We start from the raw sequence: 14,665 nt of genomic DNA on the forward strand, positions 1-14,665 counted from the left end.
CATTTAGCTAAGTCTATCTCTCTTTAAAACCTTTTTTCCTTTTTTTGTGTCTAGCCTACTGAGGATCCCCTCAGAGACCGCGGCTGCGGCTCTCTTCCCCCTTTCCTCAAGGCTATTTAATTTCTTTTATTTCCTTGACTGGGGGCTCCCTCTGAGACCGCGGCTGCGGCTCTCTTTGTTTTGGCAGTTTCAAGCCCCCTCCCCCCCCCCGGCTCTGTCGTATCCGTAGCCAGGGGGCTCCCTCAGTGACCGCGGCTGCGGTTCTCTTTTTGATCGCTTTTGATCGCTTGTGAGGGAAGGGGAATCCCCCTCCCTCCCCCCCCATCGTTACCACGGCTGCGGCTGATCCGATCTCTTGATCGCTTGTGAGGGAAGGGGAATCCACCCTCCTTCCCCCCCCCGATCGTTGCCGCGGCTGCGGCTGATCCGATCTCAGCGGGAGCTTGCAGCTGCGGCTCCCGCTCTTACTCCTTACCGCAGATCGCCCTCGCTACGTGGCTTAAATCCCACTGCGAAGGGCTTTACAGACCGCTATTGCGGCTCTCTCTGCGGCGGCTGCCGTTTTTTGCCTCTACCTGCCCTTCCAGAGTTTTTCCAGAGCCGCTACTGCGGTTTTCGGCGAGTCCGTGCTGGGCAGCCCTTCTCCCAGTTCGCTTCCGACGGCCGCCATTGCTCCTTCTTCCTCAGCCCCCTTTTGATCGTTTTTTTTTTTTTCCCCGCCCGTTTTTCTGGGCGCCATTTTTTGAAATTCAAAATTCCCGCCTTTTTCGTTACCATTTTTTAAGCATCGGATACCTCCCCTGCAGGCTATCTATCTGTGTGTTTGTGTATATGTGCTGCTGACAAATTTACACAAGGCTGATTTACACACATTTTTACTGTGGCTGTAATCTTAGTGGCTGAATTGTATTATTAAGGCTGGAGCTCCAATCCTAGTGGGCTGGATTGTATTATCAAGGCTGGAGCTTTAATCCTAGTGGCTGGATTACATTATCAAGGCTGGAGTTTTAATCCTAGTGGCTGGATTACATTATCAAGGCTGGAGCTTTAATCCTAGTGGCTGGATTACATTATCAAGGCTGGAGCTTTAATATCAGTGGCTGACTTGTACTAAATCTGATTTACATTACATATCCTGCCCCCTATGGGGCCGTGAACAAGCCAAAAACCCAGCCTACAGCACTAATCTGAGTGTGCCAACTCTAAAACAGCCTATATTATATTAACGTTGATACCTCTGTGCATTCTGCCCCCTCTGTGGCAGTGCATTCGCCATCTGCCAGTGTATCCTACCCCCTCCGTGGTAGTACGCTGTGCCAGTTCGGGTCTTTACATCCTGCCCCCTCCGTGGCAGTGTACTGCACCCAGGTTCATATAAGATGGCAGAACAGCCAGGCATGTCACCATCAACACACATGGTGCCAGATCAGCCAGACATGCCACAATCAGCCAAGCCACAACATACTAACACGTCTAAGACCAGACATGCCAAAGCACTGGCTAAGACAAAACATCTTTCCAGCCATAGTAAACCAAAGCGCCCTCGTTATGTCTCTGTGCCAACAACCACCACAGCACAGACACACATAAGTGATATTTTCCATTCTCCTGCTACTGCCTCTGACGAGGAAGAGTTTGTTGGCTTTCCCCCTCACGGTTCGCCTAACGAACCTACCTCTGGCTTACCGCCTCAGACATCTGTTCCAATAGCCCACCAGGCACATACATCTCACACATCTGGTCTGCAGCTGTCTCCTGATTTCCTCTCCCAACTCCAAGCCATGCTGGCTTATTTCACACAAATGCAGTCACTACCACAGGTTCCTGCCAGACCCCCACTCAACATGGACCAACGCGCGTTCCATGCTGCTCATCCTTCCTGCTCGCCAGATCCCTTCGATTTAGCCAGAGGCAGATGTACGGACGAAGCCTCGTATGCGGAGGAGTTAACTTTCACTGACCATGTTGAAGGAGACGACTGGAGCGACTATTCAGATCATGAGGAGGATACATCGTATCGCTTGTTCAATACCTCAGATTACCAACCGCTCGCACGTAGGGTACTTCATACCCTTGGTCTCCAGACTGCGCCCTCAACTTCGTCCGCTCCAACTCTCAAAGGGGCCAAGGTCCTCAAATCCCCTGCACCTACTGAACACTACATCCCGGTGCCGGACCCAATTGCCAAATTAGCTTCCGAAGAATGGGCCCACCCGCTCAAAGCTCGACGCTTCAAGAACATGGCTGACAGACTTTACGCCCTAGCCCCAGACTTCGCCACCAAGTTAGATGTCCCTGGCATAGATGAACCGATCGCTCGCCTCGTTTCACGATCTATCTTGCCCAGGGAAGGGGAATCCCACCTAAAAGATACTACTGAACGTCGAATAGACTTCGCCCTCCGCAAGAACCACGAGGCCACTGCCCTAGCCATGCGTGCCTCTGCCTCAGCCTCCATCTTCTCCAGAGCATCTATGATGTGGCTGGATGACCTTCTAGAGGACGATAACCCTGATCCTGTCGCCTTCAAAAGAGCACTATTGAAGTTACGTAAGACAGCAGCCTTTGTGGCCGATGCCACCCAATTAGGGGCACGAGCCATGACGACTCAAATAGTCGCTCGTCGCACCCTCTGGCTTCGCCACTGGCAAGCTGATTCAGCGGCTAGATTGAACCTGTCCAAGGCTCCTTACTCCGGATCTCTACTCTTCGGTGAGGAAGCTCTAAAGGCAGTTCTGGTTGATCCAAAAGACGCCCACAAACCGGTTCTAGCCACAATCAAGAACATCGACCACAGGCCCCTCAGGCGATTTCCCTCCTTTCGTTCTAACCAGCCCTTTCGAGGAACGCGACCAGGAGGACGAGGCCGCGATTTCAGACCCTATGATTCCAACGCATTCAGGGGCTCCTGGAACCGACGCCCCCAGGGCAGAGGTCAGTACCAAGGGCGCAGGGGCAACTCATCGTCCTCATATAGGGGAGGTCCTCGCCTACACAAGTAGTATTAACGCCATCCCCATAGGTGGCAGATTACTTAATTTTGGAGATCGATGGCTGCGCCTTACTACGGTCCCCTGGATCAGGGACCTCTTCACTTATGGCTATACCATAGAGTTCTGGGCAACCCCGTCAGACAGATTCCACCCATCTCCTTGCCCAAGGGCACCAGCCAGGCACAACATCATGCAGACAGCTATACATCACCTCTTGCACATAGCGGCAATAGAGCCAGTTCCCACAACTGAGAGATCGGAAGGGGTGTACTCCCTCCTATTTGCTGTGCCAAAACGAGATTTATCTTGGAGGGCGGTATTGGACCTCAAGTTTGTCAACCGTTTTGTAACATACCGCAGGTTCAAAATGGAATCTCTCCATTCCATTACCGAGAGTCTGCATGAAGGAGACTTCCTGGCTTCTATCGACCTTAAGGAAGCATATCTCCATGTACCCATTTGCATAGCCCACAGAAAGTTTCTTCGGTTTGCCTTTGGCCACCAACATTTTCAATACAGAGCGATGCCATTTGGCCTCTCCTCTGCTCCAAGAGTATTTTCCAAGGTGCTACTCATCCTAGTGGCTTACCTTCGGACCCAAGGGGTTCATATCTACCCATATTTGGACGATCTGCTTATACGGGCCAAATCTGAAGAGCTGGCTCATCATCATTTAATGATCACCCTCAATGTTTTGCAGACCTACGGCTGGCTGGTCAACTTCGACAAAAGCCATCTCCAACCAACCCAACGCCTACTACATCTTGGGGCAATGTTGGACACCCTGCAGGCAATGGTCTTCCTGTCTCCAGATCGCATCACTGCCATCACAAGCATCGCAAGGTCCCTGATGCAACAAACATCCGCAGACGTCATGCTTCTCGCCAGAGCGCTCGGGATGTTTATCTCCACAATCCACATTGTACCCTGGGCTCGAGCTCACACTCGGCCCCTTCAGTGGACTCTGTTGCCTTTTCAAAAAGACATTGCCAGCTCCAACCATCGCAAAGTTCGTTTGAGCCCCGCTCTGCGCCTCTCCTTCCGCTGGTGGACCAAGGTTCAACACCTCTCCAAGGGCACGTCGTTCAGAGAACCCCGCAGAACCGTCGTGACCACAGACGCCAGCCTCATAGGTTGGGGAGCCCACTGCAACTCCCAGTATGTTCAGGGGGTTTGGCCCAACGCAGAGCGAGCTCGAAGCATCAACTGGCTGGAACTAAAGGCTGTCCACTTGGCTCTATGTCATTTTCAGTCTCTGTTCCCTTTGCATCATGTGCTCATTCGAACAGACAACACGTGTGTAAAATCACATTTGAACAGACAAGGGGGCACCAGGTCTCGTCCTCTGCAGGACTTAGCCTCCCTCATCTTTGTCTGGGCAGAACAACATCTACAATCCCTGAAAGCAGAGCACCTCAAAGGGATTTTGAATGTGACAGCAGACTGGCTCAGCAGACAACAGGTCTTCCCGGGAGAATGGAAACTTCATCCAGCCATTTTCCATCGTCTCCAGTGTCGGTTCGGCGCCCTCTCAGTCGACCTGTTTGCTTCCAGTCACAATTGCCAGCTTCCCAGGTACTTTGCCCGATACCTGGACTCAACAGCAGAAGCAGTGGATGCTCTGACAACACCGTGGCCAGACGGTCTATTGTACGCCTTTCCTCCCATACCATTGTTAGCCAAAACCTTGAGGAAGCCGCGAACCGAAAGGGCACAGCTGGTTCTGATAGCACCATTTTGGCCACGCCGTCCGTGGTTCTCAGATCTTCTGGCAATGTCAATGATGGACCCTTGGACACTTCCAGTAACGCCAGACCTCTTATCCCAGGGTCCAGTACTGCACCAGGACCCTACTTGGCTCAATCTAACAGCGTGGCGTTTGAACGGAGACACTTGAGGTCAGCTGGACTGTCTGACGCTGTGATTGATATTATTTTGGCCTCGAGAAGACCATCTACCACTCGCATTTATCAACATACTTGGGTGGCTTTCTCCAAGTGGTGTCAGTCCCACCACCACGATCCATCCCAGGCCAATGTGCACCAGGTGCTCCTATTTCTCCATAGTGGCTTTATGATGGGACTTCGACCCAACACTCTACGTCGACATGCGTCTACTCTGTCATCCATTCTCTCAGTGTCCTCTCCTGGAGATCATATTTCCTCACATCCGTTCATCAAACGTTTTTTGAGGGGAGTCGCCCTACGCTCTCCGGCTGTTGTCCATCGGTTCCCCTCATGGAGTTTGCCGAAAGTTCTGCAGGCTTTGCAACGCCCTCCGTTTGAACCCATCAGAACTGTGCCCCTATGTATTCTGTCCTTCAAGGTCCTGTTTCTGATTGCAATCACATCTGCCAGACGCGTTTCGGAGTTGGGCGCATTGTCTTCCGCTAGACACCTCTGCGTCTTCCATAAGGACTCTGTTGTGCTGAAGACTGACCCTTCCTTTCGTCCCAAGGTCGATTCAGTTTTTCATTGCAACCAGGACATTGTTTTGCCTTCCTTTTGCCCGAATCCTACCCATCCTCTCGAGAAGGCTTGGCATTCGTTGGATGTCCGGAGGGCTCTCAAGACCTACCTGTCTAGGACCCAAGAGATTCGACGAACGGAGTCTCTGTTTGTATCCTTTCATCCAGGGTCTATGGGGCATAAAGTATCCAATCCTACCTTATCCCGTTGGTTAAGGGCATGCATTACCTTAGCATATGAGTCCCTGAAGCTGCCAGTTCCTGCTAGTATAACAGCTCATTCTACTAGGTCAGCTGCCACTTCGGCTGCTTTTGCTACTAATGCTCCTGTTGCCGATATTTGTAGGGCCGCAGTCTGGTCTTCCCCACACTCGTTTATAAGACATTATAAAATTGATCGTTATGCCTCTGCTGATGCTTCTTTTGGCAGACGAGTGTTGCAACAGGTTCTTAATGAGGATTAACATGTGGGTGGTCCCTCCCTATATGGGTTGCTTTGGTACATCCCACAGTGATGGCCCACTTCCTATGGAAAATGTACCATTGGTCTCACCTGAAAGGTGATTTTCATAGGAAGGGGCCATCACGACCCTCCCAGTTGGAGGATGACTAGTGATTTTATCAATGGGTTATATGTTATTGTTTCCATATTATATTTAAATGTAAGAGTGAAGTCAAGACTTTTAGTTCTGTTATGTTATGTAGTTAGGTTAGAGTCATGTTGTTATGCATGTGACTATTACGTTATTTTCCTGGCGGGCCTGTTGGCCTTGTTCTTGTATTTTTAGATATCTCTTTTAGACTCGCTACGAATGAACTGGAGAGTGGGAGGGGCATGACGTCCCTAGTCTTGACTTCAAAAACATTCTTGCCTTCGCACGATAGGTGGAACTGTTACCCACAGTGATGGCCCCTTCCTATGAAAATCACCTTTCAGGTGAGACCAATGGTACAGTTTGAATACATACCTGCCAAAAAAGAAAGGAGAAAGAGAAAACCACATAAACAAATCGTGTAAGGGCAATAATTAAGGTATCTCAATGCTAGGTAGAAAGTGGAAACAAGATCCAAGATATCAGCTTTCTATATAATCCTGAAACTCATATAACATATAGTAGAAAAATCTTTAAATCCTGTTAGACATATTTTTCACCAAGGCTTCACTAACTGATAGGAAAGTAGAATTCAAATTTAGCCTGTAAAACACAAGTAGCCAACACGGTGCCCTCCAGATGTTGCTGGACTATAACTTATCATCCCTGACCATTGGCCATGCTGGCTGTGACTGATTGGAATTGCAGTCCAGCAACATTTGACTACCCCTGCTAAAAAGTATTTTAGAATCTGATAGTAAATAATGTTGGCCAGATGCATTGTGCTGAAGATGCATGAATTTTGATACTAATAATTAGAGATGCGATGTTTTCATATTAAACTGTATTTACTCTAAAGAATTTGAAATGTATTATGAAGAATTTAGAGGCAGTATAGATGTTACTTCTGTCTCCAGTGAAGTGTAAGTAGAATACAACCAGACTAGTGCTGTTCACTTAAATTTAATTTCTGTCCCACCCTTCCTCCCAAATGAGTAGATGGCTATATCCCCCTATATTTCCCTTCATTTATTTAGACTTTTCATTTAAAGGGCATAGGCCCCCCACCATATGATTGATTAGCACAAATCTCCTACCTCTGGGAACTGTGTCATGGATCCCAGTGTTTAGTCTCCCTACTAGGAATGGAATTTTCTAAAAATCTTGATATTGACCTTATTTGCACAGCTTACTTTCTAATTTCCACCTCACTCCTTAATCTTAGTGAGAAGCAAGTCTCCACCCTTGGTTCTGCTAAAAATACAAACAATTCATTATATGCATCATAACATGAATTATTATACATATAATTGTATGCTGATACACTCAAGGTTTCTTAAGTAACCATCATCATTATCATCATCATTTATTTGTATGCTGCCTTTCCACAGCTGAGCCATGCTCAAGGCGGCTTACAACATCAAAAAATTACATGATGATGGATTCATGAACGGATTCATGTGAAATACAAAAGGGTACAAGACAGGGATGTCCATTATCTCCCCTTTTATTTATTCTGGTCTTAGAAGTGCTGCTTAGAGATATAAGGCAAGATAAAAGGATTTCGGGATTAAAGATAAAAAAAGAAGAATATAAATTGAGAGCATTTGCTGATGATTTGATAATTGTATTAGAAAACCCTTTGGAAGGAATTAATGTATTGATGGACAAATTAAAAGAATTTGGACCGTTAGCAGGATTTAAGATCAACAATCAAAAAACAAAGATGTTGGTGAAAAATTTAACTTTAAGGGAACAGAAAGAGTTAATGGACAAGACAGATTTTACAATAGAGAAAAAGTTGAAATATTTAGGTATCATTATGACAAATAAAAATTCAATGTTGTTTCATAATAATTATGAAAAATTATGGACAGAGATTAAGAAAGATCTGCTAAAATGGCATAAACTACAATTGTCATTAATGGGTAGAATATCTGTGATAAAAATGAATGTATTACCGAGAATGATGTTTTTGTTTCAAACAATACCTGTAATATCCTCTGATTTACCTTTTAAACAATGGCAAAAAGATATCTCTAAATTTGTATGGCAAGGAAAAAAACCAAGAGTTAAATTTAAACTACTACAAGACGCCAAAGAAAGAGGAGGACTGGGATTACCAAATCTGAGACTTTATTTTGCTGCCTGCTGTCTAGTCTGGATAAAGGAATGGATTTTATTGAGGAATAAAAGACTACTGGATTTGGAGGGCCTTAATCTGAAGTGGGGATGGCATGGATATCTATGGTATGACAAAGTAAAAGTAAATGTAGACTTTAATAATCATTTTATAAGACGTCCTCTGTTGAAAATATGGAATAGATATAAACCAATGTTTTATTCGAAAATACCATTATGTGTCTCAAGTCAAGAAGCGTTCTGCAGAAGAGAAATGGCTGGAAAAGAGAAATGGTTAACTTATCAAGAACTATTAGAAAATGTACATGGAGAATATATAATGAAAGAGAGAGAACAACTGACAAAGGAAGGATATAGTTCTCAATGGTTTGCCTATTTACAATTGTTAGAAAGATATAAAATGGACAAGAAAATGTATGGGTTTGAAATAAGTAAATCTGATTTTGAAATAGGTTTGTGTACAAATGATGAAAATATAATTGCGAAAATGTATAAACTCTTACTGAAAATGGATATGGAGGAAGAACAAGTAAAAGAGTGTATGGTAAAGTGGGCAAAAATTTTGGTTATAACATACAAATGGATCAATGGGAAAATATGTGGAAAAAAGGCTTGAGATTTACACTATGCTATAATCTTAAAGAAAATTTCTATAAAATGATGTACCGTTGGTACATGACTCCAGAAAAGTTGTCAAAAATGTATAGTAATGTTTCTAATGTTTGTTGGAAATGTAAACAACAAGAAGGATCATTTTATCATATGTGGTGGCTGTGTAAAAAGGCAAAATCATTTTGGGCACAGATAGGTAGGATGATGCAAAAAATTCTAAAGATAAATATTCAGTCAAAACCAGAATTTTTTTTATTGGGTTTTATGGATAAACAAATAGAAAAGAAATATGGAAGAATAATATTATATATGATTACAGCAGCAAGATTATTATATGCACAAAAGTGGAAAATGGAATCAACACCAACAACGGAAGAATGGCTATTGAAATTAATGGACTTAGTAGAGATGGATAAATTGACATGTTTACTTAGAGGAAAATCGACAGACACATTTCTTAAGGAATGGAAGCCTCTGTTAGACTTTTTGTTGAAAGATCAAAATAAAATGATGATATTGGGATTTGACGATTAACTAAGACAGCCTATGGAGAAAAGTGATTCTGTATGTATACATTAAGGGACAGGTTTGATGTATATTATATACTTATAGCTGATCTGCGACAAATCGGAAGTCAACTATTTTATTTTTATTTATTTTTGTTGTATTGTTATGTTTTTTGACTTTGTTTTGTTTGTCTTTTGAAAAAATTTGAATAAAAAATTATTTAAAAAAAAATTACATGATTCATTCTAACAGTTACAAAAATAAAACAAAATATAGTCAAACCACATTCATAAGCAATAAACTAATGAAAACATCTCTATAAATATACAATAAAATTAAGCAATCTCCACATCAGGGCTGTGGAGTCGGTATGCCAAACCTTCGACTCCGACTCCTCTATTTTTCTACTCCAACTTCATCCAAAATTGCTTTTGACTCCACAGCCCTGGAAAGGGCTGTAAATGTCTTTTTAAATTGGAAGCTCTCATAGGAGCATTTTTATCGCTGCTTGAATATGCGCTGATCTTGGCATCACAGCATTTGTCTTCATCTGGGTCCTGTGTCATACACTGACACACAAAATGTTTTCCATCTTGAGTTATGGTGAAATGCTCAACTACAGCTGACTTCATGGGAAGCTTCTTTGACATTTTGAATTTATATTTTAAAAAATTTGTCAACTCCACCCAAAATTGCTTCCAACTCCACGACTCTGACTCCACAGCCCTGCTCCCCATACTTCATAATAATGTCTAACAATAAAAATACAAAGCTATACTCCCTAAAACAGCAAAAGTGCACCTCTAAAATCCATATTAGGACCATGCTTTTAGCTTTACAAAATTGTATTTTATTTTTTGATAACCTTGTATGCCCATTGTTTTACACAAGCATACTTCTATCCACACAGATCTGAATAACTGGTGATCAGTGTCCCAACAATAGCTAAATGGTTTGGAAAAAAATATCAGACTAAGCCTAGAAATGCAAGGATATTCTACAATATGCAAATTCAAAGGGCCTCAGCACATAAACAGATACATATCACAGTGCATATAACTGTATCAAAATATGTATGTATGTCTTAACTATAATACAATTATGCTGCAGAAATAAAGTACAACATGGGGCTTGACTTTTATACTTTTTGCAACTAGACTTGCATCCTTATTTTTTTTAAAAAAACAACAATACATGGATGGCTCAGACATAAGTGGACGCTGAATATAAGAGACAGTACAGTTCAGGCAAAGCTCGATCGAGTTGGAACCTCCAAATTCCATATATAAATCCGTTTTGAAATGGATTCCTCAATCCCTACTCATACAATTAGCAAACATGATTTAGGATGAGATTGAATGCTGCCTGATGAACACTTGAAAAGCCTCAGATTTTTCTTCAAGAGACTTACTAAGGCAAAACTTCAGACTCTGTAATGTGTTGTACTGCTTTCAGTGTGTGCTTATGTCCTCTTTTCATTTTAGCATACAGTTTTCAGCAGTAGTCTGAAACTTCTATACTTCACTTTAGAAAGTGAGTTAATTTCAGTGTAGGAACAACAGTTTTGAAGAGTGTTGCCTTTGATGCTTTTTTAAAGCTTATAAATTATACTAATTTTCCATTAAAACATTAAAGGAGCACTTTCTTTGTGTGCTTTCTTCTAAAGGCAAAAAAATAAAGTGTAAATTACATTACCTGTGAAACATCGTATTATATTTACATAAAGTTACATTTACAAAATTATACTGAGGGAAAATGCAACATAATCATTTCATAATTTATAATCAATTCACTGTGATTATATTTTGCCTCTTGATGTAATTTAGTAAATGGGTTTGTGTAAATGTGATGTTCTTCACTTAATATAATGTATGCAGTTTTCAGAGATTTTCGAAGAATGGGAATAAAGTGTCTCACATACATTTTGGCTTAATAGCTATTTTGTTGAGAAGAAGTCTCCATTTGTCATAGCTTAAAACTGGGACACCCGGAAATCACTTTGAAACTGGAAATAATGGGGGATTGATTTCCTTTACATGAAACATCTCCATTACCTCAATTCCATTATTCAGCATTTTAAATGTAAATTTACTGTAATAGCTGGCTTTGTTGCAGATCTGTTGCGGGAAGAACAAAAGTCACTATAAAAGTCAGTGAATCCAAATGATTGGAAATAAGAGTGTTTGGAAGTTTACACCAGTTTTTGCTCTGCCCTCTGTGGCGCAGAGTGGTAAGCGGCGGTAACGCAGCCAAAGCTCTGCTCACGGCCGGAGTTTGATTCCAACGGAAGGAGGAAGTCAAATCTCTGGTAAAAAGGGTCAAGGTCCACTCAGCCTTCCATCCATCCGTGGTCGGTAAATGAGTACCCGGCATATGCTGGGGGGTAAAGAAAGGCCGGGGAAGGAACTGGCAATCCCACCGCATATATACGGTCTGCCTAGTAAACATCGCAAGATGTCACCCTAAGAGTCGGAAATGACTTGCACTACAAGTGCAGGGACACCTTTACCTTTTAGTATAAAACAAGAAAGCAGATGAATGCAGTTGTTACACTGGAAAGGTTATGAACTAAAGCTGATACATAGAGCAATCCAATTGAGGGGAAGCTGGCTTAAGTTGTGCTGGAGCAAGAGAAGCCAGCGTAAAATTCCACCGCATCCAGTTGCCATTCGGGAGCTTCTGGGTTAGCTGAATGCTGACTCAGCCAGGAGCTGCACACAGGGACCAGAAAGTAAAAGCCTGCTCTCCCAGTCACCCCTACTGGGGAGTAAGCCCTCTCCATTCACTTATATTGCAATTATTTTCTTAGACCAGCCTTTTTCCTGGTGTGACTTTTGCCTGGATAGGGACTTGCAGGAGTGCCCCAAACACAAGTTGGACATGGTCTACGTCCCCTCACCTCAGCCCCTTCCCTGGCACACCCCAACATGTCCCCTTTTTGGCCTTATACCAGCTTACACTGGCTCCACTTGCATTGGCCCCAGCTGCAGCATCCAGGTGCCCTCAGCCATTGTAAATGCAAGTTGGATTGTGCCCATGGTGAAATTATAGTACAGCATCCAAGATTGTGAATGGTTAAATGTCCTCTTCTAAACGCTCTCACAAAAACCCCTTGTGTTCTGTTGTTATTCCAGTGCCATCTATTGAGTGGAAATTTCTGCAACTAAATATTTTCTGTAATTTAACCATTCCTAAATATCAAAGACATTTAGTTCTATAGTTAAATGTGCTTCCATCAGCTATTTTGGGTGGGTGGGTTGGGGGAATGACAATGTTTAATAGACTGCCCATGTGGTGCTTTATGGTTGAATCGATTGCACATGTATGATTAGACTGTATATTATACAAGGATTTATGATGGCTATTTATACAATCTCTGTTAACTTGTTACGTGGATCGTTCTTCAGCATTCTATATATATCATTGTTGGCCTGTAGAAATAATTTTTTTGTAACTAAAAACTAGGACCAGACAGCACAATCCTAACTATATCTACATGGAAGTGTATGTGTTCTAATTTAATGGGGCTAATACCCAGGTAAGTGAGGCTGGGATTGGAGCTTGAGCTTGCTTTTTTCTTTCTCTTTCCCAATTGCTTTTCATTTTGTAATGGTATCTTTTTAGATTGTATTGTGGCATTCAACTAAGGTTTTTGCACTAGCACAAGGGAATATCCACAACTCCTCACCTGTACGTCCCCCATGCTGATCCTAGATCTTTTCTGGCGGGTAGGAGAAATCCCCAGAACAGATTCAGGGTGTGTGGGTGTGGGAGGATATAGGGAGATTGTTCCATTGTGCAAGGAGAAATCCTTGCTCTATTAGAACCTTAGTCCTAGCACTACTTTGAATACAACCCCTGTGCCCAAGGGCAAGAACTGTCATTCTTGATCTTATGCAAATCATTCTGAGAGCCTTCTTTTTGCTGAGGATTGAGATAAAAAATCCTTCAAATAAATAACTGGTTGATAGAAACCACAACATGTCATTTTTATGTGTCCTAAAGCAGTGGTGGGGAATCTTTTTGCCTCCATGGGTCAGTTCTTTATCAGAATTGGCTTTACAGGCTAAATGTGAGAGGTGGGTGGGACTGTTCACCTGTCAATCAGATGGTGTCACGTCTGCAGGGTGTCTTCGCAAGCACCCACTGCTGCTGAGGGCGCTGCTGTTGGGAAGCAAAAGAAGAACATCTGCATTTTAGAATTCAGGCTTTTTTCTTTTGCTTACCCCGGCAGCAATGGTAGCAGAGGGGAGCAAAGGAACTGGAGAATTATTTTCCTCCTTTGTCACTGCACTGCTGCTGCTGGGGTAAGCATGTTGGGAAGGAGAAGCAGTTTCCATTGAACCGCTTCCACCTCCTTGAGCAAGGCACACCTATTGCCCATCAGCTGATGGGCAGTTGGGAGCATGCTTTGTTCTAGCAAAGGAGCAGTTTGGAGGCCACTTTAAGCTCCTGAATCTTCCTTTGAAGCCCCTCCCTTACCGCCTCATACCTGACATCATGTATGATGTCAGGAGTGGGGTGGTGGCTGTGGCTTCCCCAAAATGGCCAAATGGGGAGGCCTCAGGGGTCTTCGTTTTGTCTGTGGGCTGGAGGTTCCCCAGCCCTGTCGTGAAGTCTTGCTTGTTTGACTAGTATTACTGGTGAGGTGGAATACTGTATTCTATAGCCAAATAAGGTTTTCTGCATGGAAGTAGTGTCTGAAGGGTGGGTGAGGAGATATGAAGACTATGCAGAGTTGCAGCAGGATAGCTGCTGGACATTACTATAACAGAAACTTAATAGCATGGAAAGAATAGGGATAGATTCCTATACCACAAGAGCATTTCAACATATTTCAGTTTTCATTCAAAACTAACAATTTGCATGTCTGAAATGAAACAAGCAGAGGAGGTAAGCATTGCATGAGTAAACAAGAACATTTTGAACTCTCTGTAAACCACTTGAAGGCTTCTTCCAAAGTGCATCCAGGGATACTTGCCTTGCCTTTTTTCTTTTATGGTGTAGATGGTGACAGTTGCTTCAGTGAATGCTGAGGGGCAAGAGAGGGAGCCGATGGAGGAAAGCATTGGTGAGTGCTTTAAGGGGCTTCATGCATTTTGAACTGGGGCATGCCATCCTCCCTTACACTAGAGCAGGCAGGCAAGGAGAAGCCACCACCAACACCACCCTGTGCTTGACCGGTGTTGGTCTCTCTGTCTGCCATTCTCCCCTACAGGCAGGCAAGGGGCATCCACCACCATCAACCCCCTGTGGTTAGTTGGTTGGTTTGTCTCTCTCTGTGCCATCTTCCCCTACACTTGAGCAGGCAATCCAGCAGGCAAAGAGGACTTATCGATTGTGGCTGCTGC

The 14,665-nt window shown here is 43.5% G+C and overlaps 2 protein-coding genes across 3 annotated transcripts in view; both read left to right on the forward strand.

Moving 5' to 3' along the window:
* The window catches only part of HS2ST1 (heparan sulfate 2-O-sulfotransferase 1), a 121,807-nt gene that overhangs the window by 35,974 nt on the left and 71,168 nt on the right, over positions 1 to 14,665 (forward strand). The window contains exon 2 of one of the 2 annotated variants that reach the window (XM_061633567.1): positions 14,322 to 14,385. The exons of the other annotated variant lie outside the window; for it this stretch is intronic. Coding sequence (XP_061489551.1) covers positions 14,322 to 14,385 — 64 coding nt within the window. The remainder of the gene's footprint in view (positions 1 to 14,321; positions 14,386 to 14,665) is intronic. 2 annotated transcript variants of the gene reach the window in all.
* LOC133387862 (uncharacterized) lies at positions 915 to 6,190 on the forward strand. The gene is made up of 2 exons (XM_061633565.1): positions 915 to 2,934; positions 3,694 to 6,190. The coding sequence occupies exons 1-2, from the start codon at positions 1,380 to 1,382 to the stop codon at positions 5,922 to 5,924; spliced, it is 3,786 nt and encodes a 1,261-aa protein (XP_061489549.1). The 5' UTR covers positions 915 to 1,379; the 3' UTR covers positions 5,925 to 6,190.

This window comes from Rhineura floridana, chromosome 6 (assembly GCF_030035675.1).
Source record: "Rhineura floridana isolate rRhiFlo1 chromosome 6, rRhiFlo1.hap2, whole genome shotgun sequence".
Taxonomy (NCBI): domain Eukaryota; kingdom Metazoa; phylum Chordata; class Lepidosauria; order Squamata; family Rhineuridae; genus Rhineura; species Rhineura floridana.

Bases quoted from the DNA above. Each gene is read 5' to 3' on its own strand.
- LOC133387862 (XM_061633565.1), top strand. From the start codon at position 1,380: ATGGCAGAACAGCCAGGCATGTCACCATCAACACACATGGTGCCAGAT. The intron at 2,935-3,693 runs GTCAGTACCAAG...AATGTTTTGCAG, and splicing joins CCGACGCCCCCAGGGCAGAG to ACCTACGGCTGGCTGGTCAA.